Genomic DNA, 26,140 nt, shown 5'->3' with positions numbered 1-26,140 from the left:
CAGAAAAATAAAGTCAGCCACTGTTTCCACTGCTTCCCCATCTATTTGCCATGAAGTGATGGGACCAGATGCCATGATCTTAGTTTTCTGAATGTTGAGCTTTAAGCCAACTTTTTCACTCTCCTCTTTCACTTTCATCAGGAGGCTCTTTAGTTCTTCTTCACTTTCTACTGTAAGGGTGGTGTCATCTGCATATCTGAGGTTATTGATGTTTTTCCCGGCAGTCCTGATTCCAGCTTGTGCTTCTTCCAGACCAGCATTTCTCATGATGTACTCTGCATATAAGTTAAATAAGCAGGGTGACAATATACAGCCTTGACGTACTCCTTTTCCTATTTGGAACCAGTCTGTTGTTCCATGTCCAGTTCTAACTGTTGCTTCCTGACCTGCATACAGATTTCTCAAGAGGCAGGTCAGGTGGTCCGGTATTCCCATCTCTTTCAGAATTTTCTACAGTTTATTGTGATCCACACAGTCAAAGGCTTTGGCATAGTCAATAAAGCAGAAATAGATGTTTTTCTGGAACTCTCTTGCTTTTTCCATGATCCAGCGGATGTTGGCAATTTGATCTTTGGTTCCTCTGACTTTTCTAAAACCAGCTTGAACATCTGGACTTTCATGGTTCACATATTGCTGAAGCCTGGCTTGGAAAATTTTGAGCATTACTTTACTAGCGTGTGAGATGAGTACAATTGTGTGGTAGTTTGAGCATTCTTTGGCATTGTCTTTCTTTGGGATTGGAATGAAAATTGACCTTTTCCAGTCCTGTGGCTGGAGAAGGCAATGGCACCCTGGGATTTTCTTGCCTGGAAAATCCCATGGACGGAGGAGCCTGGTAGCCTGCAGTCCTCGGGGTCACTAAGAGTCAGATATGACTGAGCGACTTCACTTTCACTTTTCACTTTCATGCATTGGAGAAGGAAATGGCAACCCACTCCAGTGTTCTTGCCTGGAGAATCCCAGGGACGGGGGAGCCTGGTGGGCCGCCGTCTATGGGGTCACACAGAGTCGGACACGACTGAAATGACTTAGCAGCAGCAGCAGCAGTCCTGTGGCCCCATCATCTGCAAATATCCAGTATTGAAACTAAAAGCATGTAATTTTATGTGGGCAGAAAATGAAGAGAGAGCAGTATTTTTTATAGTGTACATCTCAAAAAAGATGCCAGTCTGACTTTTTTCCCTTTTGGGCCAAGGCAAGGAGCCCTATGCAAAGTCTTTGTAGGTTCCAGGTATGCTGTTTAGGCCAGGAATTCTTAACACCACAGGGATAAGATTTAGGGCCTGGGGTCTGTGAACCTCAATGGGATAAAAGTTACATCTTTATTTTTCTAACCTCTAAGCTACATTTCTTTTTATTATAAATGTAGGTATAAAAAATATTAATATTAGCAGTTTTATGAGTTTTTCACAGAAATGACCTGTTTTTAAAATGATAAAACTATAGTTTTAGATATATCTAAAGTGTATTGATAATGAAGGACATATGTAACAATATATCAAAGATCTGATATTTAAAAAAATTGAACTGTATCCCACTATAATTGGTTCCCTTGGTAATCCTTTGTATTTTATTAACTTTTTAAAAAATACTCTCTGAGAAGAGTCCACTGACTTCATTATACATCCAAAAGAGCTTTCTTTATTTGTTCACACACTAAGAGGGCCTAATTCAGGCAATTAAAATTACTGTTTTTCCTTTACCTGCCTTAACTATCCCTTTTGCTTCTGTTCTTGCCTGCTGGTGTTAAGCTACTAATAGGCCTTTAATTTCAGTTTTACATCCCACTCTCCTTTAGCATCTTTATTGACTGCGTAACAGAGAAGATGGAATATATGTCCAGAAAAAAGATTCTAGACTCCCAGACAGACAGACAGCCTAGTTTTCCATCCAAACTCTGTGACTTATTTAGCTGTGTAAGTTATCTAAACTTTTAAATGTTTTGGTTTCTTCCTTTATTGGGTTGTTGTGATGATTAAGGGAGTGGAGATTTATTAAAGGAAGTTATGTTACTGTGAGTACTATGCATGTGTCTGCTATTATTATTATTACTGTTTATTCCAAAAAATATTTGATTGTCATTATATGAGCTAGCCCTAGACATTCAGCCTAAGACAAATGCTCCTCTTCCAAAAGCTTTAAGTCTAGTGGTACAGACAGAGCTTGGGAAAGACTTTATTAATAATCTAAGTATTAAGTAGGAGGAATGCAAGATTCTTTGAGGATGGATTCAGGGTCAGACAAGGAGGATGTTGAAGCTGAATGAGTAAAGAATGGAACAAGCATTCTCAGCAAAGCAACATTATTTGCAAAGGCTCTGAGGTTAAAAAGATCCTGACACATCTGAGAATTAAAAAAAAAAAAAGGCATTGTGGCTACATAATATGGAGAATGAAGAAAGAGAGGGCTATCAGATGAAATGCGAGAAGTTGGCAGGGGCCAGATCTGGTAAGACATGCTGGTTTTAATGTTTGAGGTCCTATCCTTATCGCACTAGAAATCTTTAGGTCTGCCTTTGTAAAGGATGTCTGCTAACAGAAAATAAGGTCTGGAGGAAGATCTTCCATAATAGATATAGCAGAAGGAGGCAACAGAAGCAGCCCAAGAAGAGATAGTAACCTGTTGATGGACTTGAATGACCTGGAATGGTGCTAGCAGAGATGGGGAGATATGGAGCTCTTCCATGATTAGCTTGAGGAATTTGATGATTGATTGCAAGAGGAGGATGAATGAGGAGTTAACCCATTTAGGCTTCTAGCTTGAGCAGTTAGGTGGATGGTGGTACCATCTGCAGAGTGGATGAACACACTGGAGGAGGAATAGGTTTGGAGACGTATAGATGGAGTCAGTTTTGAACATAGGAAGTTTGAGTTGCCTGTGAAATCTGTAAGAGAGTATGGCAAGAACCACCACAATATTGTAAAGTAAATAGCCTCCAATTAAATAAATTTTTTAAAAAAGAGAAGATATCAGTAGTTAGCTGGATACACTTACAAGTCTGTTGGTGTAAGTTGCTTAAGAATCTGGCTACAGGAAAGTAAGGTTGGATTAGAAAAAGAATGACTTTTCTTTAGAGCAGGTAAAAGGGAAATGTGAGAGCAAATGATCTGAAGCTGATCTAAATGAGGGACAGCTGGGGATACAGACTAAGAACGCCAAGGAATGTTAATTGAAAGTTGGAGGAATGAAATTTATTTCAAAGATATGCTGAAAAAGCAGTTACTTCAAAAGAATTTTTAAAAGTTTAGAATGTACCCATCAAGAATGAAGTATAAAAGGTTTTAAGGGGAAAAGTAAGGATGTGTTGGAGATAATTCTAGTGAAATTTAGTATGTAGTTCTGACTTAAGAGAATATGTACTCAGGGTAAATGTGATTTAGTTCTAATTAGACAACTCATCACCATTCACATCATAGTGTCTTTAATGTAAAGATGCTAGAGTAGCCCTTTTAGGTTTGCCACACTGACATTATTGCACAGTATCAAACCTTAATTAGTAAGACTTTTTTTTTTCTTCCGCCTGCTTTCCTTCTGTTTCTCCCTTCCTCCATCTCTCCTTCCTTATTTCCTCCCCTCCCTCCATCCCTTCCTAGGAGGGAGCTAGGATAGGATGTATAGTTAGGGTAAATAGGACATTAAGAGAAAAAGATGCTGTTGTTTTTTAAATAGGTAGCTTATAGGGTGGATCTTTATTATAAATGATTCTAAGTCCCAAGCTAATAATTATTGCAGGGTGAGCTAGAAAAAAGTCTAGTTTGACCACTCTTCTTAGAGAACATTATTCTGTGGGTATCTCAGGGATCGATTTCATGAATGTATAATCTCAAAATTGCTTCCTGTGTCTTCCATTGTGGATTCATTTAATTTTAGCTGTATGGTACTCCTTAGGAATCAAAAAAATCCAGAAAGAAAATCCAGAAAAAAATACCAGGTGTAGTAATTTTTCTTTCCAGTTTTTCTTTCAAATACTACTGTATGACTTCTTGGGTAGTATGATTACCTTCTAACAGAGTATTCTCAGCTTCTCCCTTACATACCTTATAATCTTGTTGTCATTCATTTTTCTTATCAAAAGCATTGTTGCTGTTATTTTCAACAAACTGTTATCTGTTAGGTAAATTAAAAATAAGAAAAAATTTAAAAATTATTTTATGTTAATATATTCATTTCTAATACCCTTCCTTTCTTTATGTACATCCTAATTTCTGACCTATGTGATTTTCTTTCTTTCTGAATAACTTATTTTAACATTACCTGTGGTAGATCTGCTTGCAAAAAAATCCCTCATTTTTTGTCTAGGAAAGTCTTTATTTCTCATCTTTGAAGGATAAGTTCACTGGATATAGAATTTTAGATTGGTGACTCTTTTTTCTTTAAATGTTTTCAATATTTCAGTCTGCTTTCTTCTTGGGCACGTGGTTCCTAAGAGAAGTCTGGTATATTTCTTATCTGGTATACTTCTTATCTTTTCTCCTCTGTTGGTAAAGTTTCCCACATCCCTTTCTCCTCCAGATCTCTCCAGACCTTTGGTCTGGCTTCTTCCCAGGTTTTCTCTTTGGGTTTGGTTTTGTGCAGTTTTAATATTATATGGCCAGGTGTAGCTTTGGTATTTATCCTTCTTGGAGTTCTTTGGATCACCCACGCCTGTGGTTTTGTGTCTGTCATTGATTTTGGAGTATTCTCAGCCATTATTATGTCAAATAGTTCCTCTGTTCTTTTCTTTCTTTTTCTGGTATTCAGTTCAGTTCAGTTCAGTCGCTCAAGTCGTATCCGACTCTTTGCGACCCCATGAATTGTAGCACGCCAGGCCTCCCTGTCCATCACCAACTCCCGGAGTTCATCCAAACTCATGTCCATTGAGTCGGTGATGCCATCCAGCCATCTCATCCTCTGTCATCTCCTTCTCCTCCTGCCCCGATCCCTCCCAGCATCAGAGTCTTTTCCAATGAGTCAACTCTTTGCATGAGATGGCCAAAGTACTGGAGTTTCAGCTTTAGCATCATTCCTTCCAAAGAACACCCAGGACTGATCTCCTTTAGAATGGACTGGTTGGATCTCCTTGCAGTCCAAGGGACTCTCAAGAGTCTTCTCCAACACCACAGTTCAAAAGCATTCAATTCTTCGGTGCTCAGCTTTCTTTGCAGTCCAACTCTCACATGCATACATGACTACTGGAAATTACTATTATGCATATGTTAAACATTTTGTAATTATTCTTCAATTCTCAGGTATTCTGTTCCATCTTTTTTTTTTTTTTCTCTCTGCATTTCAGTTTTGAAAGTGTCTACTGTTACATCTTAAAACTCTATGATTTTCTTCTTGGCCATGTCTAGTCTACTTATGATCCCATCAAAGGCATTCTTCATTTTGGTTTAACAGTGTTTTTGATCTAACATTTTCTTTTGACTCTTTCCTAAGAGTTTTCAGCTCTCAGCTTATGTTACTCACATGTTCTTTAATGTTGTCAACTTTTTCAATAAATCCTTTGGCATATTGCTTATTATTGTTTTAAATTCCAATTCTGATAATTACACATTTTCTGGTGCTTGATTTGTCTCTTCAGGTTGTTTCTTTTTGCCTTGTAGTGTTTCTGGTCATTTTTTTTGTTGAAATTTGGACATGGTGTGTTGAGTAAAAGGAACTTTGGTAGATATGTCTTTAGTGTAAAGTGTTACGTTTATCTGGCTAGGAGTCAGTCTGTGTTTACTATTTGCTGTAGCTCTTGTGGCCAAGGCTAAAGTTTTTTCTTCTATCCTTGTTTTTGTTTTCCCTGTTGTCTTTAAATGTTCCTGGAGATCTTAAATAGGGGTGAACCTTGCAGTTCTTTTAGCTATATCTCATTCCTTGTTATTTTAAAGGGACCTTATTGATTTGGTGGTAATGTGGGGAGGGGTAGAAGGGAACTTTCTGTAGTCCTGTGATTAGGTCTCAGTCTTTTAGTGAATCTTTTGCTTCCCCTATGTCAGTTAGGCTCTAGTGAAATGGTTCTCCTTGTGGCTAGGCCTTATTAAGGAGAACAGAGTTCAGTAGTATTGTTAAATCATTTTTTTTCTTCCTCTGCCATAAAGAAGTGAGAAGTTTTCTCTAATTTTCATCTAATTTTCATAGTGAGAACCTGGTGAGGCTTGTAGAGGTACAACTCATAGAAGTTTCAGGAATCCTTCGAGCCTTCTCCTAGTTTTTTGTTCTTAAGCTAATATTCATACTGAACCTCCAGAAATTAATCAATTATAGTTGAAAGTGTTCCTCCCCCAGGACTCCCTTGAGCTAACACTTGGCTTTTGATACCAGTAAGTCCTGATTCTCTGCATCTGCCCATTTGTCCAGTTTTCGGGGAAGCAGTTTGCTCTGTGACCTCAGTTTTCTGATGGATCTAAGAAGAGTCATTGGTTTTTAGTTTGTTCAGCTTTTTTTCTTTTTGTTAGGGTAGGAGTGACTGTTTTCAAGCTCTTCATATTTCAGACCAGAAAATCAGAAATTCCCTTGTTTCTTATTAGAATGAAGATTTTACCTTAGCTCATTCATCTTAGTCTCTTAAGCCTTTTCTTTCCCCTGTACAAACTTCACTGGAAACAATGATTTTAGTGAATATTTGAACATAGATTACATTTGGGAAGAGATACCTTTTTCATCTTTTTTTAAAATATTATCTTTTCACTTGTTGACTTTTCTAAATACAGACTGTATCCTTCTTAAGCTGTAAGGCTGTGAATCCTGCTCTTTCTTTAAGCCTCAATTCAGCAGTTAGAAGGATTTAAAAAAAAAATCTGAAACAGTTATCTCCCTAGAAGGATGTAGACAGAATGAACAGTGAAGAGAATATATCAGATACTATCCTGTGTGGATACAAGGAAGAATAAGGTGAGGTACTTAAATTTTAGTATTCTCAGACTAGTCAGGTAACAGACAAGCCAATAATATCATACTCAAATCGCCATGCATGTCCAGAGGAGCATAGAGGTGGGACATTTTGTCTTACGTTGGGGGGTTGGGAGGAGGCAGGAAAAAAGTCACCTAAAGTAGCTGACATATGATCTATTTCTTAAAGGATGGCTAGGGTGGAGGAGAACATCCCAAGCAGAGAGAACTGCCCATCAGATAAATGGTTTAATCTATGGTTGCTTTTTTGCTGGAGTCAGAACTTGGAGAGCAAAGCAAACTGGGCAAGTTAGGTAGAGTTTCTCCAACTCTGCTTGATGTATGGTTTTATTAGAACAAATACTTGCCCTATAAAGTTTTTCAACGTCAGTGTAACCAGTTTTGAATTTTTGTTGTATATTGTAGTATGAAATTGAGAATTAACTATACTGTGTATTTCACATTTACATAAGGCACAACCTGCCAAGATAGTTTTTTAATTATCAAATTATGTCTTATAAGTATTTTGCATAGTGTAGAATTCATTTGAGTTTGAGTTAAGTTTGACTGGTTCTATTGTTGCTTTAAATGTAAGGATATTTTATGATTTCATAGAAGGAAATTTTTAGAAACGATAACCCGCTCATTTTAGCTAATCTCATTTAGTTAAACCATTTCTCTTGAAGTTGTAACCCATTATATAATTTCATGCATATTTCCTCCTACACATATTTACTTGACTCTTTCAGGTCTATAATACTGCCACTTTCTGGCAAAGGTATAATGAGCATAATTTTAAATTCTGCATGAAATACAAGTTGTTCGTCGTTCAGTCACTAAGTCGTCTCCGACTCTTTGCGACCCCATGGACTACAGCACACCAGATTTCCCTGTTCTTTACCGTGTCCCAGAGTTTGCTCAAACTCATGTGCATTGAGTCAGTGATGTTATCTAACCATTTCATCCTCTGTCACCCCATTCTCCTCCTGTCCTCAATCTTTCCCAGCATTAGGGTCTATTCCAGTGAGTCAGCTCTTTGCATCTGGTGGCCAAACTTTGGAGCTTCAGCTTCAGCATCAGTCATTCCAATGAACATGGAGGGTGAATTTCCTTTTAGGATTGACTGGTTTGATCTTGCAGTCCAAGGGACTCTCAAGAGTCTTCTCCAGCACCACAGTTCGAAAGCATCAATTCTTCAGCACTCAGCCTTCTTTATGGTCCAGCTCTCACATCCATGCATGATTACTGCAAAAACCATAGCTTTAACTAAACAGACCTTTGTTGACAAAGTGATATCTTTGCTTTTTAATATGTTGTCTTGGTTTGTCATAGCCTTTCTCCCTAGGAGCAAGCATCTTTTAATTTCATGGCTTCAGTCACCATCCACAGTGATTTTGGAGCCCAAGAAAATAAAATCTGTCACCACTTCCACTTTTTCCTCTTCTGTTTGCCATGAAGTGATGGGACCAGATGCCACGATCTTAGTTTTTTTGAATGTTGAGTTTTAAGCCAGCCTTTCCACTCTCGTCCTTCACCCTCATCAAGAAGCTCTTTAGTTCCTCTGAACTTTCTGCCATTGGAGTGCTCTTCAATTAAGAACTAATAGATTATTGCCTAGTTCTATTGATAGTTTCGTGTCATAGCTTTTGAAATTACTTTAGTCAGCCAAGATAAAGCTCTTCTAGCGCACATCTAATATACTGTTTCTAAAATGAATGAATATGTATACAGAGAAGGAGGGATTTTGAACTTCTTAGAGAAAGCAGGATAGGGAATCTTATTTTAGATTACAGAAGACAACACCAAAGCAGTCTTAATTTTCTAAAAAAAAAAATCTGATTTTGTTTCATAAAATTTGACTTTTAATTATGTTGCTGCTAAAATTATTACCTGAGATAGTGTGCATAGATGATTAAAGATATTTTTGGAACACTTCTTAAACTGACCATTAAAGTGTATTAAATCATCATTTTTATTCCAGACATTTCTTTCTTCACTCTCTTTACTTTCCTTAATAGAAATAGTATATTAGTTTTCTATTGCTGCTGTAACAACTTACCATAAATTAAAACAAAACAAGTGTATTATCATTACAGTTCTTGGGGTCAGAAGTTCAGTATGCATGTCACCAGACTAAACTCAAGGTATTAGACAGGCTATTTCTTTCTTTCTAGGGAATGAATCCAGTTACTACTTCTTTGAGTTGTTGGCAGAAACCAGTTCCTTCCAAGAGTAGGACCTCAGTCTTGTTTTCTTACTGACTCTAAACTGAGATTTATCCTGCCTTTTAAAGGCTACCTGATTTCCTGGCTCATTGTTTCCTTCTTGCATCTTTAAAACTAGCAATAGCCTTTAAGGCCTTCTCACTTTGCATCTTTGTGACATACTGTTCTTCTGTAATCTTTTACTTATTAGGATTTATATGATTAAATTGGGCCCACTTAGATAATACAAGTTAATCTCCCTCATCTTGGGTTCTTCACATTAATCATATCAACACAGTTACTTTTGCCACCATGTGATGAAAGTGAAAGAGGAGAGTGAAAAAATTGGCTTAAAGCTCAACATCCAGAAAACTAAGATCATGGCATCTGGTCTCATCACTTCATGGCAAATAGATGGGGAAACAGTGGAAACAGTATCAGACTTTATTTTTCTGGGCTCCAAAATCACTGCAGATGGTGATTGCAGCCATGAAATTAAAAGATGCTTACTCCTTGGAAGGAAAGTTATGACCAACATAGATAGCATATTGAAAAGCAGAGACATTACTTTGCCAACAAAGATCCGTCTAGTCAAGGCTATGGTTTTTCCAGTGGTCATGTATGGATGTGAGAGTTGGATTATAAAAAAAGCTGAGCGCCGAAGAATTGATGCTTTTGAACTGTGGTGTTGGAGAAGACTCTTGAGAGTCCCTTGGACTGCAAGGAGATCCAACCAGTCCATTCTAAAGGAGATCAGTCCTGGGTGTTCTTTGGAAGGACTGATGCTAAAGCTGAAACTCCAGTACTTTGGCCACTGCATGCGAAGAGTTGACTCATTGGAAAAGACCCTGATGCTAGGAGGGATTGGGGGCAGGAGGAGAAGGGGACAACACAGGATGAGATGGCTGGATGGCATCACTGACTCTATGGACGTGAGTTTGGATGAACTCCGGGACTTGGTGATGGACAGGGAGGCCTGTTGTGCTGCAGTTCATGGGGTCGCAAAGAGTCGGACACGACTGAGCGACTGAACTGAACTGAATGTAACATATTACCAGGTTGCAGGAGTTAGGACCTAGACATCTTTGGGGAGGTATGTTTCTGCCTACTGTAACTGGTAGTACTAACTGGTGCCTGACCGCTGGATCGGTTTTCCTTTTCTGTTTAGAATACCTCTGACTTTTCTCTCTTTGATTCATTGAATGCAAGTGAAGTGTTAGGATTCAGAGTCATGAGGGGAAGTTTTGGGGGATAGAGAATTCTAGAAATACTGAAAAAAAATATGCTTAGAATATTGCTTTGTAAAATAGAAAGTCTTTATGTATTTTTGAGTTTAACTACTTTCAATCCTTAATACTAAGGTCCATAGTTTTTCAATACCCAGCAGCAGGAAGTAAACCAGTAAAGAATCAGTTAATTTAGGGTGAAAATATTTCAAGATAAATACTCATTCAGAGCAATAAATTTTAATAATTTATGTGAATTTTGATAATGGATAACATTGTATTTTAATGTTATTTCTTTCCTACTTAGATCATCACGAAGTACGTATATGAGCTTCTGGAAAAAGACTGTAATTTGAAAAAAATATCTATTCCAGTAAGTCCAATTTTTAAAAGTATTTATAGTTCCAAATAAAATATTTTCAATTCAAAGAAAACTTTTGTTTTGGGTTACCTGTGATAAGTTTAAATGTTAAGATCCTAATGTTTTGATATTGATAAAGATAATATTAAATGCCTGTCATTATACTTCATCTCATTGTGTGTAATAGTTCTTAAAAAGTAATATTCTTTAGTGTAAAGTAAAGAAATACTGATTTTCAGTCTTTTTTGAAAGTGGTGTCACAAAAGAACTAGTCTTTCCTCTACCCTTTCTCATTTCATTGGTATAATTTATTTTTACATGTTTATTTGAATAAACCTATGTGCTTTTTCTTGCATTAGACATTTGCTTTCATTTTAATTATTTCTTGATTATTTTAAACTGTGTGTTTCATTTCTGTGTTATTTCCTCTGAACATCCCCAGATTTACTCTTTTTCATAACACTACTCTTCTCCTTAGTGGAAGTTTTTTTTTTTTTTTTTCAAATTTTGCATATTTTGCCATTTCAGAGTGGAAGAGTTTGAAATTTGTTCTCAGATTCAGTTTCTCAAAAGAGCTTTTTTGTTTTTAGTGTACAGTATGAAATATTGAGCTTTTGAATGAAGAAATAGTAACCTTGTGTGTGTGAGATGATGGTAGACTAGATGAGGTGATCTTTACTGTCCTAGACAGTTCTCTGATTTTACAATCTTTATGAACCTCAAAGACTTCATGAAAGTTATTTAAGGCACAAAACTTACAATATTAATAATTTCGTCTACATGAAATTTTGCGTGAAATTCTAAAATTCTTTGGGTAGTGTTATTCTACTATCAAGTGGAGGGATTTAGAATTTTTTAATACTATCCATCCTCCCAAATTACTTCCATAGGTTGATTTTTTTTTTTAATCTCTATTTTATATTTAACTTTCTATAAATAACCTCAAGTACTAGGTCATATTGTTAATTGTTTATCAATTTATTCATTCATTCGACAAATATTTATTTTAGGATGCCAGGCACTGCTCTACATGCTAGTGGCATACTACTCAATGCAGTATTATTCTACGTAATGACTAGGCCAACATTCGTTTATTTGAAAACTTTCCTTCCTTTTGAATTGTGTGAGAACCAAGATTTTAGTATCTTTTTTGAGAATGAACATAAAAGTTGTTTTCTGGATTCACACCTCTTGTTTTGTTTTTGACTTTGCATCTCGTGTCTCACTCTATTAAAATTATACGTTGAATTTGGTCTTCTGGAAAGTCAAGGCAGAATTTTGTCACTTTGTCCAGTCTCCTTTTTTTTGTTAATTCTATGTCTTTTGAAGCTTCTGATGAATGATACTTAAAGAGCCTTAGGTTAATCCATTGTTACAGCACAATTAATTAGTATTGAGTCCTTTAACTTTGCAATACTTCTAGTTCCATTGAACCTTTAAACTCAGTTTAATTCCCTGGGTTTCTAGAACAAATTACAAGATAATTGGCCATATCTGTCATGTTACATAATTGTTTCATTTTTGTGTAGAAAGCCTGAGATTAGATTTAGAAGGACTTGAATTATTTTCCTCTTATTTAAATTTAAATCTAATGTTACACAGAGAAAGCTTTTCATTGTATGAGATCTATAACAACCATTATGACCAATTTGGTTAGTAAAGATTTCCTAATTTTGTAAATGAAAAAGAAACGATTTTTTCATTTTAGCAAATTAATCTGTCCTTAAGTTATCATAACGTATTTTATATAATTATGAGATTTTTCTTCCCTAAAGTATTAGTTTTCTCCTGAGTTCTTTTAAATCCCAAAGCTAGCAGTGAGAGTGGGGTTTATTTTTTGTTCATTTTTTTTTCTAAAGATATACCACCAAATTTTTTTTCTTTTACTGATGATGAACTAAGTTTTAGTTTTATAGTTGAAATATTTAATAAGGCAAGAATTCTTTTTGATTGATAGCACTCTGTAGAAGACCATGATTTGCCAGTAAAGGTCATGATCATGTCTCTCCATGTAAACATGATCACATTTACTCTCCACCTCACATAAATAGGTACAAAATAGTCTCAATTTTAGTATTTCACTCTTGTGTAGAATATTGGATACATGAGTTGACTACAGATTTTCATTTGATTTATTCAATCATATTTAAATAAACTTCAAAATTAGTGATTTTCATAAGTATCCCAAAATGAATTGTTAACTGCTGACCAATTGGTCTTAGGCATTGATTTGTCTATAATAGAGGCGGTACACTGGAATGACCTTTATGTGTATTCCTTAATGAAAGCTCACCTTAGTAAATTACCATTATTAGAAGATAAATGGCTTCGGAACAGCCATTTCGAAAATTACAGATTTCCCTGGTGGTCCAGTGGTTAAGGCTCTGTGCTTACAATGCAGGGGGCGTGGTTTCGATCCCTGGCCGAAGTGCTAAGATCCACACATCCATGCCACGAGATGCAGCCAGAAAGTTAAAAAAAAAAAAAAAAAGACTTAATGAAGAAAACTTTATTTTATTCATTTAGCTATTTTTCTGTTTTAAATTAGCATAACTTGAGAGTAAATGATCAACTGCAGAATCACAGTTCTGCATTTTTTTGAGATGAATATTATTCAATTACCATCTTAAATACTGCTTTTACTCCTTTATCATTAATAGTATTACATTGTTCATTTTTTGTTCCTTAAATAATCTAATGTTCTGATATTTTTTAAATCAACATATTTGGATGTTCAAGTAAAATTTTTGTTCATTTGCTCATAGCTCCCTTAACTTGTTGCCCCTTAAAAAATTCTTTAACAGTATTGTAATATTAAAAAAACACATGTTTACCTTCAGAAAATAAGTACCCTTCCAGTTTTAAAGTGATTGCTGTGGAATTTAATTCCACCTTTAAAAACTGAGGTGCTTGGTTTCAGCGGACTTTGTAGAATAAAAAAAAGAACAGTGGTCAGCACCTTTTAGAAAGTCTATAGCTAGGGTTTTTTTTCATTAAGATAAACAGACGTCCATTTCCATACATACCAGGATCCATCAAGGCCTCACTGACTTTAAGAGACTCTCTTATTTGTGCCTATTTAGACATACTTTTTGGTAAATGAGTGACTGGAAACCTCTGTGGCCTCTGTTTTATTATTCACTGACAGCTTTGCCTTTTCATTTTTCTTTTGTTCTTATTACCATTTCCTTTCTTTTTTCAAGCTGTTTTAACTGAATGATTCCTCTGTTCTCTTATAATGTTCCTAGGTAAAAGGGAGCTTTTCTTTTCAGATTTGGTTTTACTCTGTCTTGCTCTGTCTCCCATCCACTTTTCTTCCTTTATGACTTCAGTCATATCTATTGTTATTCTAGTAATTTGTTTATTCTAGACATCACCTGTGGTAGTGTTGTGTTTCCTACTTCTCTTACATCATATTTAATTACTACTAATAAAGATACAGTTATGTCATTTTGATTCTAAGCATTGTGTAGTCTTTGAAAATTCTCTGTAGTCATGCATTAGTTTAATCTTTCATTTGTGCTTTCTGAGCCAGTCAAGTATTATACCCAAGTTAAGAGGACACGTTGTTTAGTTAAATGCCTTTTATCTAAAGGAAGTCACTGGTGAGGCTTGATTAAGATTCTTTAGTCCAAAAGTTTATTCATTCTTATATAACTTAGTGCCTACAATGTGCCAGCCTTTCTTCTGTACATCTGGTAATATACGGGAGACACAGGTCTGTGCCTTCCTGTACGTTAGTAGAGGAAACAGATGGTTATTAAACAAATATATAAACAGATATAAAGTAAAGCATATTAGGTTGCATTATGTGCTATGGAGGAAAATAAAAGAGGTTGATAGTAGAGACTTCTTCGGGAAGTGTTTAAATGGAGTGGTCAGAGAAGGCCTCACTGACAAGATGCATTTTTTTCGTAAGCCTGTGCCATGCCCTACTTGCTATAATAATTACCTTTTGTGCTGTGTGTACACAGGTGGCTAAGCATCTATTACTGACCAGTCTGATTGTTTTAGAAGTACAAAAATTTTAATTTTTGTCTTGTCCCAGAAGTAGTCGCTGGGCCCGTTTGGAATCCAGGGCATTTAATGGTATTTTTTTTCTTTAGTATTTTGATAATTTTATGAATGTATACTGTTGATGAAGTGAGATGCTATTGCATTGCCCAGCATATGAATTGACCTCTATTTGAGGATGTGTTTATCAATCACCTGTCAAGATATTAACTTCTGGCTCTGACCTGGTCAAACAAAGTCTACCATTCATTGTTACTTGCCACTGCTGATGAGAAATACCACTTAGGGCATGTTATGGCATATGTAATAAAATGTTGGGAAGTTACCGTTTCCTAAAATTCTCTGACTTTTTGAAATCTGAATCTAGTTTAAACCTAAATATTATGTATAATCACAATAACTAAAAATATTCACTTTTCATTCTATAAGTAACTAAGTTACATAAGGTTATCAAAGTATACAGATAGTATTATTTCACAAAGTATTTGTTATATAATCCTGTGTTCACAGTCTGAATAAAATGTCGAAGTCCATTTACATAGAACAGTTGGTGTTTGAATTTTTAAATAGTTCCCTTTCCTACATTTGTTAAAAGCTTAGTAGTTTTCCTCACTAATATATGGTTTTCCAATATGTGTATTCTCCAATTGGGTTTTCTGTTTATTTTAGACACAGCATATTTCTGTTGTGACTTATAGGCTTAATAGCTGTGTGACTTGGGCGAGTTATTTAAACTCTCCAGGCCTCAACTTCTTTGTCTATAAACGAATATAATAATAGTCCCACTTTAATAGAATTGTGATTAATTGAAATAATGTTTTAAAAATATTTAGCATAGTATCTACATTATAGGAAGCACTTAAAAATTTTTCTTTTTTGTAATGATAATATAATACTGATATACAGTAGCAATGGAGAAAGACATAGTTCCAGTATTCTTTTCCATATTTTTATATTTTAATTACTATCATGTCTTTTTGCTCCTCTACCTTATATGTGTTAATCTCTAATGAATATTTTAATTTTATTTTAAAGTTTTTTACTTCCATAATTCTCTAATAGCTGTTCTATAATTTGTATTAACCACTAGTTGTTTTCTCATTTGTGTCTATGATCAAAAAACATTTATTATTTAATTTTTTTTAATTACAGGTAGATGCCACTGAAAGTGAACCAAAGAGTTTTATCTTTATGAGTGAGGATGCTTTGACAAATCCACAGAAACTGATGGTTTTAATTCATGGTAGTGGTGTTGTCAGGGCAGGTCAGTGGGCTAGAAGGCTTATTATAAATGAAGATCTGGACAGTGGCACACAGATCCCTTTTATTAAGAGAGCTATGGATGTAAGTGCAATTTCCTTTATATTTTTTGGCATTTTATAGCTGTTTTATTATGTGTTATAAATTATTTTATCATGTCTTTTAAAAAAATCTTTCCTAAACATAGCCTTATCTTTAAATTGTTAACCATTTTACTTGTAGCGAAAGATTATTCTGCATTATTTTGCAGTTACAGCAAAAAAAAAAAAAAAAAAAAGACATCTTCAGTCTACAGCGATTTAGATACTGTCTTTGAAACGAGTATTTTCAGTTCTAATTTTTGTTTCTTATTGCATGAAATACCACTTTTAAATATCAGTATTACTGAAAATACTTCTGAAAAAAATGACTGCTTTTATAAATCTTCGCCTACCTGATTTAGTGAAGTTAAAAACTAAAGGAAGCCTGCTACATTAAATTATTATTTTATTCTTTAAAAAAAAAAGAGTTGGAATAACTCAGCATTTTTCTGTCATTAAAAATAAATAAATAAAAACTCTTTAGAACCCACAAATACAGTGCTTAAGAATAAGATAAACACAAGATGGTAAATTGTAGTATTTACTGAATTATTTTATTCTTACTTGAATTCAAACTTTTTAGAAGTTGGTATTCTAAAATTGTGTTCAAGATTTTCTTTCCTGTGGTAGTGAAATTGCTTTTTCTGACCTAGCTTTGTTACATCCTAATGTTTGGTGATTTGTTTTACTGTCTCATTCTTAAGTTCTCCAATGAATAGTTAAACTTTGCAAAGTTGGTTTTCTTTCACATGTGAGTAGAAATTTTCTTCAGAAAAAAAATAAAGTGGCATCTTTACTTATAAAACTTTAATATAGGAATGTAAAGTTATTTAGGAATATATGTGTCCATGTATGCTTTATAAGAGCTACATTATTTTATTTTTGTAATTGAAAGAGGTAGGGAATTATTTCATACACTAATGAATGCAAAGGTGAAAGATAATATGTTTCTTACTTTAACTCTGAAATAATAAGATTAGAGCCCAGCTCAGCTCCTAAAGAATATTTTGTTAATAGATTTTGAGACACTTAAAATTCTGTAAGTAGAATTTCATAGGTGAATTGTGTATTTTGTTTCAGTCTTCATAGATATGCAAAGAACACAAAAATATCACTTCTGATTGGTTGCAAATTTCAATGGTGTGTTTTTTAATTAGAACTTAAGTAACTAAAATAAATTTAGTTTATTTTGAAGTAATTCACTTAGTTTGTTATTAAACTTTTATATTTCAGGTTATGAATAGTGAAATAAACTTACACTCTGGCATATTAGTTTATGTTTAGAACAGACCCTGTCAATGTATTTTAAGAACACAGTATGTGAAATGTGATCACAATTCAGTGAATACTTGAAAATATAATTCAGTGAAGAAAATCAGATATTTGTACATATAGGTGCTTGGTAAAATATTTTATGTAAGTTATATTGTCTGTGCTAGTAGATAACTAAGCCTTTCCCATCCTAAAATGTTCTGGTATAAGGTTTTTTGAAGTGAAAGAGTATAGGGGAAACCATCTCAAATACGTTTGAACAAACTATCTGTTGAGATCCCAAACAAGAGGGAGGAAGTTTCATTAGAACAGTCAGTCAGTTCGTTCTTTTAAGTAGAAATATACATTGGAGGGGTTATGGCATTTCATTGTCTTGACTTTTTTCTGCTTTTCTCAATCAGAGCAACTCATGATTCCTGGAAAAAAATACAGCTGATTTCTGAGTTCTTTCGTATTTAGTGTTTATGTTGTATACTTTGAAAATTTCAGGCTATATACTTTATTCTCGATTTTATGAACGTCATTCTGGTAACTTTCTACATGATGAACATTTAAAAATGGTTATCTTTTTTTAATTTAGATATAGTGATTTGTATTCCGTCAGTTTTGCCTTTTCATGATATTTCCCTGGTGATTCTTTATGGGCTGCTCCATGTTTGTATGTGGTTGGAGGGTGTACAGACAGGTAGGGGAAACAATGGAATTTTAGGAAGCAGAAAGAGGAAGACTAATTAGGAGAAAGAAGCTGTCTCATTCTTTCTTTTAAATCAGATTAGCCCCTGCCCCTCTTGTTTTTATTTTTTGGTCTCTTTTTTTCTAAGATTATTTAAAGAAATGTTTCTGTAGTTTATGAAAGGCTGCTGCTGCTGCTGCTAAGTCGCTTCAGTCGTGTCCAACTCTGTGCGACCCCATAGACAGCAGCCCACCAGGCTCCCCCGTCCCTGGGATTCTCCAGGCAAGAACACTGGAGTGGGTTGCCATTTCCTTCTCCAATGCATGAAAGTGAAAAGTGAAAGTGAAGTTGCTCAGTCATGTCTGACTCTTCGCGACCCCATGGACTTCAGCCCACCAGGCTCCTCCACCCATGGGATTTTCCAGGCAAGAGTACTGGAGTGGGGTGCCATTGCCTTCTCTGTTATGAAAGGCAGGGAGCCACTATTCTATTTTCCATGGTCTGTCAATTTTCATATCACAACTGAAGTAAATTCTGATATTTTGCAGGCCAGACAATATTATCTCTATTCAGTGTTAATATATTTATGCTATATTCCTTGCAGATTTTTAGTATAATATTAAAGGTCCCAAAATAGGAGTCATATAATGGTAAGGTTAAAACTTTTTCCCAATAGTAGAACCCTGCCTCTAAGTGAATTGTTTTGTAAAAAACAAAACAAAACTTGTGTTTGTCACTTTGGTAGAAGCAGAAGTGAAGACTGGCACCACTTCCACAATAGCTCCTGAGATTTCTTCCCTGACCCGTGGGCACCATGAGTCACAGCTTGAAAACTACAGATATTCCAATCCTTGTAGTTTAGATACTTAAGAACTTATTTATTAAAAATATATTAAGATTTCACATTGGAGGAATAGTACATATTTGATAAATTCCCATAGTGCTTCTCAGATTGCCATAGCTAATATTTTCAGTGTTTAACAATCTTCAATCCACAGTATTGCAATATATTATTTGGAGTATAAAAGTGTGTATCATATGGCCACGTACTGTATGGATTACAACAAACTGTGGAAAATTCTTAAAGAGATGGGAACACCAGACCACCTGACATGCCTCCTGAGAAATCTGTCTGCAGGTCAAGAAGCAACAGTTAGAACTGGACATGAAACAGACCAGTTGCAAATTGGTAAAGGAGTACGTCAAGGTTGTATATTGTCACCCTGCTTATTTAACTTACATACAGAGTACGTCATGAGAAATGCTGGACTGGATGACGCACAAGATTTCGGAATCAAGATTTCTGGGAGAAATATCAGTAACCTCAGATATGCAGATGACACTACCCGTATGGCAGAAAGTGAAGAAGAACTAAAGAGCCTCCTGATGAAAGTGAAAGAGGAGAGGGAAAAAGTTGTCTTAAAACACAACATTCATAAAACTAAGATCATGGCATCTGGTCCCATCACTTCATGGCAAATAGATGGGGAAACAGTGGAAACAGTAAGAGACTTTATTTTCTGGGCTCCAAAAATCACTGTAGATGGTGACTGCAGCCATGAAATTAAAAGACGCTTACTCTTGGAAAGAAAGTTATGACCAACCTAGATAGCATATTACAGAGTCTAGTCAAAGCTATTGTTTTTCCAGTAGTCATGTATGGATGTGAGAGTTGGACTATAAAGAAAGCTGAGCACCGAAGAATTGATGCTTTTGAACTGTGGTGTTGGGGAAGACTCTAGAGAGTTCCTTGTACTGCAGGGAGGTCCAACCAGTCCATCCTAAAGGAAATCAGTCCTGAATATTCATTGGAAGGACTGATGTTGAAGCTGAAACTCTAATACTTTGGCCACCTGATGCGGAGAACTGGCTCTTTTGAAAAGACCCTGATGCTGGGAAAGATTGAAGGCAGGAAGAGAAGGGGACGACAGAGGATGAGATGTGGATGGTATCACCGACTCAATGGACATGAGTTTGCGTAAACTCTGGGAGTTGGTGATGGACAGAGAGGCCTGGCGTGCATGGGGTCGCAGAGTCAGACACGACTGAGCGACTGAACTGAATTATTCAGTGTCTAATTGTGCAGTTAGGTATTTACTCATACTTCTTTGAACTTTTCTTATTTGCATATTTTCAGGCATTTTAGTTGATCTCTATAAAAAGGGCAAAGAAAATAGGACACATAAGTCGTTTCATTCCTAATTGCAGGAGTTGGATTCGAGTGCAAAATTTAAGGAGTCATTCACTCTCAGGATGCGCAGTCCTTGTAGGTCCCTGAGAGTGAGTGCCTCCTTAAATTTTGCACCTTAGGCATCTCACTGATCTGTCCCTGTCCATGCTTTGACTGATTGGGATGTATATACTGTCAAAAAGTTTTATGGGGAATGGTCTGGAAGCCCCTATAGGTCAAATTTTTACCATGCACCAGAAACTCCTGGAAAGCTCCTTGGACCAGATTGCCCTGTTCAGATCCCAGATTTTAATTCAGAAGGTCTGGTTGGGGCCTGAGCATTTATATATCTGAGAATATCTGTTCCCCTGTTGATTGGGCACCACACTAAGAACAGCTGGGATAGGTAATACTGTTTGGAATGGTTGAGAATTTATGTATACTTTTCAGGCTCTAGGTGTAAATAGATAAGGTAGAACTTGATGAGAATTATATTTAGTATGACAGAGCATGAGAAGTTCTAAAAAATATTTTATAATAGAATCAGTGAAGTAAAAGTTTAAATGATAAAAACATACTTTGAAATTACAAGTGATTCGTATCCAACATGACTTAAAATTTATAATTGTAATAATTTCACGAGAAATCTAATAACTCCACTAAACCAACTTTTAAAAATTTCTCATATTTGGATTATTCAGAAGAATCTGCTATTTCCATAATTAATTACTTTGAATATAACTTTCATATTGTTATATCTAAGTTTTAAAGACTAATGCTATTTTTATCAATGTAATTTATACAGTTTGGGTTCTATGACATGGTGGACTGAGGCTCTTCTTCCTCACTCTCAAAGTAATGGAATAAACCATAGTAACAACAAAAATATTAAATACCTAAAAGTGAAAGTTACTCAGTCGTGTTCAACTTTTTGCGACCCCACGGACTGTGCAGTCCATGGAATTCTCCAGGCCAGAATACTGGACTGGGTAGCTGGTCCCTTCTCCAGGGGATCTTCCCAACCCAGGGATCAAACCCAGGTCTCCTGCATTGCAGGTGGGTTCTTTACTGGCTGAGCCACCACAGAAGCACGTTAAATACCTAGTTATGTTCAAAGGATAGAAAAGGAATCTTTAAATGTCTGACTCCAGGAGAAAACTTAAAGCCACAATGGCAAGTCCCTGTAGGGTGTGGCAGCACAAAGGGGAGATATGATGAGATATAAAACCTGGCCCCCAAAGGGCCTAACAACACAGCTCTGAGCCTGAGACGAAGCATGTAAAACTAAGACCAATGTATATTGCTAGTGCCCTGGAAGCATCTGCTTTCTTAGTTTTTAAGGTGCAAAAATTAGTTTGCTAAAGTGCTAGGGAGAATGCATAAACAGCCTCTCTCTTGAGAAATAGAAGCCAAAGATCCTAACCCAAAGGTATATTTGGATTTGCAGTTTGAATTTAGACAACTTAATTAGTTTGGGAATTTAAGCAATGTATATTCGTGTAAAAATGGATTCTGGACTGATGAAACTTCTGGAGTACCTGGTAAAGTTCCAATAGCAAACTTTACAATCCAGGGTGACTCCCTAATAAAGAATAATTTGTAGTCAGAAACTAAAAATCATTTGAGGAACTGATTATCACAAAGAAAAGTCAAATCAAGCAACTGTAACACACAGTTGAAAGAAGAATTAATAAAAGCTACAATTGAGGAACATAGTATGTAGGATAAAGCAGAGAAAACCTGAGAAAAACATTATGATAGATAAAATGTCATGGAGAATAGAATGTTCATGTTAAATTGCTTCATTCATGTCCAGCTCTTTGTGATCCTATGGACTATAACCTGCCAGGCTCCACTGTACATGGGATTCTCCAGGCAGAAATATTAGAGTGGGTTGCCATTTCCTCCTCCGGGAGATCTTTCATGTGTAGGGATTGAACTCATGTCTTCTGCAGCTCCTACACTGTAGGTGGATACTTTACAGCTGAGCCACAGGGGAAGCCCCATGGAGAGTAGAATAAGATCTAGTAATCCTCTAATATACATTTCAGAAAAGCAGCAGAAAAGAATGGGAGAAAAAATCTATATATTAGTGTAGAGTGTCTATGAGAATAAAGACACAAGTCCTAGTAGAAGGAGCATGTCATATCTTGAGCAAGACAGATACATCTACACTTAAAACTTACTAAAACATCAGAGGATACAAGCATATAAACTGAAAAATCAAGTAGAAAAATGGTATATATCAAAATAAAGATTATCCTGGACTGGAAAAGGAGAGTTTTCATCCAATCCCAAAGAAAGGCAATGCCAAAGAATGCTCAAACTGCTGCACAATTGCACTCATCTCACATGCTCGTAAAGTAATGCTCAAAATTCTCCAAGCCAGGCTTCAGCAGTACGTGAACTGTGAACTTCCAGATGTTCAAGCTGGTTTTAGGAAAGACAGAGGAACCAGAGACCAAATTGCCAACATCTGCTGGATCATCGAAAAAGCAAGACAGTTCCAGAAAAACATCTATTTCTGCTTTATTGACTATGCCAAAGCCTTTGACTGTGTGGATCACAATAAACTGTGAAAAATTCTGAAAGAGATGGGAATACCAGACCACCTGACCTGCCTCTTGAGAAATCTGTATGCAGGTCAGGAAGCAACACTTAGAACTGGACATGGAACAACAGACTGATTCCAAATAGGAAAAGGAGTATGTCAAGGCTGTATATTGTCACCCTGCTTATTTAACTTATATGCAGAGTACATCATGAGAAATGCTGGTCTGGAAGAAGCACAAGCTGGAATCAAGATTGCTGGGAGAAATATCAATAACCTCAGATATGCAGGTGACACCACCCTTATGGCAGAAAGTGAGGAGGAACTAAAGACCCTCTTGATGAAAGTGAAAGAAGAGAGTGAAAAAGTTGGCTTAAAGCTCAACATTCAGAAAACGAAGATCATGGCATCTGGTCCCATCACTTCATGGGAAATAGATGGGGAAACAGTGGAAACAGTGTCAGACTTTATTTTTTTGGGCTCCAAAATCACTGCAGATGGTGACTGCAGCCATGAAATTAAAAGACGCTTACTCCTTGGAAGGAAAGTTATGACCAACGTAGATAGCATATTGAAAAGCAGAGACATTATTTTGCCAACAAAGGTCCGTCTAGTCAAGGCTATGGTTTTTCCAGTAGTCATGTATGGATGCGAAAGTTGGACTGTGAAGAAAGCTGAGCGCCGAAGAATTGATGCTTTTGAAGTGTGGTGTTGAAGAAGACTCTTGAGAGTCCCTTGGACTGCAAGGAGATCCAACCAGTCCATTCTAAAGGAGACCAGTCTTGGGTGTTCATTGGAAGGACTGATGCTAAAGCTGAAAGTCCAATACTTTGGCCACCTCATATGAAGAGTTGACTCATTGGAAAGGACCCTGATGCTAGGAGGGATTGGGGGCAGGAGGAAAAGGGAACGACAGAGGATGAGATGTGGATGGCATCGCCGACTCGATGGGCATGAGTTTGAGTGAGCTCCCGGAGTTGGTGATGGACAGGGAGGCCTATTGTGCTGCGATTCACGGGGTTGCAAAGAGTCGGACAGGACTGAGCGACTGAACTGAACTGAATCCTTTGTCACCTGTTAGTTCTGTTCCCTAGATGTAATATCTCTGAATACTTTTTGCTTTTACTTATATTCTCTGTATCCATATTTTTAAATTATAATGCTGTCTCTTCACTTATCAGTCACTTTCTGTTATGGCCAATAAGAATCTCTTTCCCATTCCCACAGTTCCTGGATTGGTTCAGCAATCAAACTTTACAATATTACTGCTACTTTAATATTGCTTATGGCTGAGCCAGGTAGATACTATGGTTGCTCTTCATTTCTGCTACAAGTTTACTTTCATAGAATTAATAATTTCCTAATTATTTTTTGTGTTTTCTTTGTAATAGTTGTCTGATTGGCCTCTCTGTAATTTTTTACACGGTCAAAGTTACCAGACAGTCTTATAGTTTCATGTTCATCTGGAGAGCTTTCTTCTGGAACTCTTGAACTTTGTTTTAATCTTGACTACTTACTTTTGAAGCCTGCCTACGTGTCTCTCATCCTGGGACTCCACTTAGATTCTCTCTGATATTTGACCTGTTTTCCTGGATCTAATGACTCTAGCTTTTTCGATATATGCCCACATTTTGTTGGAATCAAAGAGTGAGTACAAGATCAATTTTTGAAACCTTGTATTTTTGAAAAATGCCTTTATTTTACTTGCTTATTTTAGTAATTCATCTAGGTATAGAAATGCAATTTGAAAATTATTTTTATTCTGAAATTTGAAGGTTTCATTTCATTGCCATTTAACTTGCATCGTTTTAATCGATATGTCCAGTATCATTCTGATCTTGAATCCTTTTGTTTCCCTCCATGGAATTTTCTCTTCCTTCTCTCTGGTGTTAAAAAATTGAATCATACTGCTTTTAAGAAGGTTTCTACACCTTGGTGTGATTATTTTTATTATTACTATTCTTCATTGTATTGGGGACATGGTGATTCCTTTCAGTCTGTGCTAAGCTCGCATGATCCTCCATTCTGAGAACAATGTTTTTTTGTGTGTTGTTTCATGATAATTTTAATCTTCTCTTTCTGGAATTATTGTTTGCTTTTGGAGTTCTGAACTGAGTCTCTAATTGTCTTATCTAATTGACTATACTTTCTCTCTGCTTTTCCATCTATTTTTACTTCTAGTATCTAGTTAACTTTTAGCCCTGTAGAATTTTTAAAGTTCTTCTATCAAATTTGGTTATGGAGCTCTCTTCATTTTGCAGAGTTCTGCCTTATGCCTGATTTGAGCCCTGTCTCCCTCTTCGCGTCCCTTGATCTGTACTCTCCTACTCCTTCCCTGAATATATTTCTCTAAAGAAAAGATCTCTCATCTCTTACAGGGTTGGCTGCACAATATGAGAATTTCACCTGGGTTTTGATTTTTAGGCTTTGTTTTCTTAGTTTGTTTGACTTTGGGTTGATGGAATAATTGCACCTTATGGATCGAAGGCCAACCTCTCTTTTCCAAGACAAGTAGTATTCCAAATTCTGAGTTTCCCTGAAATTCAGTGGGTGAGTTGGCTCACTTCTAGTTATTACTTATCTCCAGGGGCACTATGTTCGAATTTCCGCTGAATACAAAACAAATTCTGTCAGCTTACTGCCTTCCAAGAATTTATTGACATTTGTATCTTCTCTTCTCTCCCTTACCATTAGTTTTGTCCTAATGGATTAACACCACCCCTATGTTAAAATATCTTTTTATTTAATTTTTAAATGGCAATATATTAACATGGTTCAGGAATCAAATAATATGTAACAGTATGCATTGAAAAGTAAACCACCCATATTTCTTAAAAGGAATATTTTAGTGTGATTTGTGGAAGGAGTAGAGATAAAAAAGAATTCAGTGTAGCATTTAATTACATTTTTATGTGGTTGTTTCAGTGATTGGTGGTCACTGTACAACTCCCATGTTTTTTAAACAAATAACATTAAAATAATTTTCTATATAACAAAATGCTTTGTAAACCTCAGGAAATGACATCCTTGGTAGCAGTATCCATCACAGTAGATTATTTTAGGATTTTTTTTTTTTTTTTAGAAATCACTGTGATTATAAGATGATTAAATAAAAGACCACAGAAACTGTTGCTTGACTCTGATATCAATTGCATGCTTTGAAAGCTAATTTAGAGTTTTTTAGCTTTCTAATCCTTTGAAACAATAGTTTAGCTTTTCTATTCTGGCTGTCAACTTTTTGATTTCTCATTTCTTAACTCCATTTTGGGTTTCCTCCCCCCACTCCCATTTTGACAGACATGTTTTTTAAGCTGATTGATTATAGTTTTAGGATTTTTTTTTTCCCCCACAAATGTACATGGAGTCATTATAGGTGGTTATCTAAAATAGGATATGATTTTTCCCAGTAATTTGAGTGATAAATTTTTGGTAACTCCTCCTAATTACTGCCTTTATTTTCTAGTCATCCAA

At 35.8% G+C, this 26,140-nt stretch overlaps 1 protein-coding gene across 3 annotated transcripts in view; it reads left to right on the top strand.

Moving 5' to 3' along the window:
• Positions 1-26,140, top strand: part of ARB2A (ARB2 cotranscriptional regulator A) — a 423,598-nt gene that overhangs the window by 107,206 nt on the left and 290,252 nt on the right. The window contains exons 6-8 of one of the 3 annotated variants that reach the window (XM_070794036.1): positions 1,799-1,916; positions 10,596-10,661; positions 15,816-16,007. In XM_070794036.1, coding sequence (XP_070650137.1) covers positions 1,799-1,916; positions 10,596-10,661; positions 15,816-16,007 — 376 coding nt within the window. The remainder of the gene's footprint in view (positions 1-1,798; positions 1,917-10,595; positions 10,662-15,815; positions 16,008-26,140) is intronic. The other 2 variants (XM_070794035.1, XM_070794037.1) reach the window with 2 other exon arrangements.

The sequence above is a fragment of the Bos indicus genome, chromosome 7 (genome assembly GCF_029378745.1).
Source record: "Bos indicus isolate NIAB-ARS_2022 breed Sahiwal x Tharparkar chromosome 7, NIAB-ARS_B.indTharparkar_mat_pri_1.0, whole genome shotgun sequence".
NCBI classification, from domain to species: Eukaryota; Metazoa; Chordata; class Mammalia; order Artiodactyla; family Bovidae; genus Bos; species Bos indicus.
Note: the sequence above shows the minus strand (reverse complement) of the source record. Positions and strands in the feature narration are given on the sequence as shown.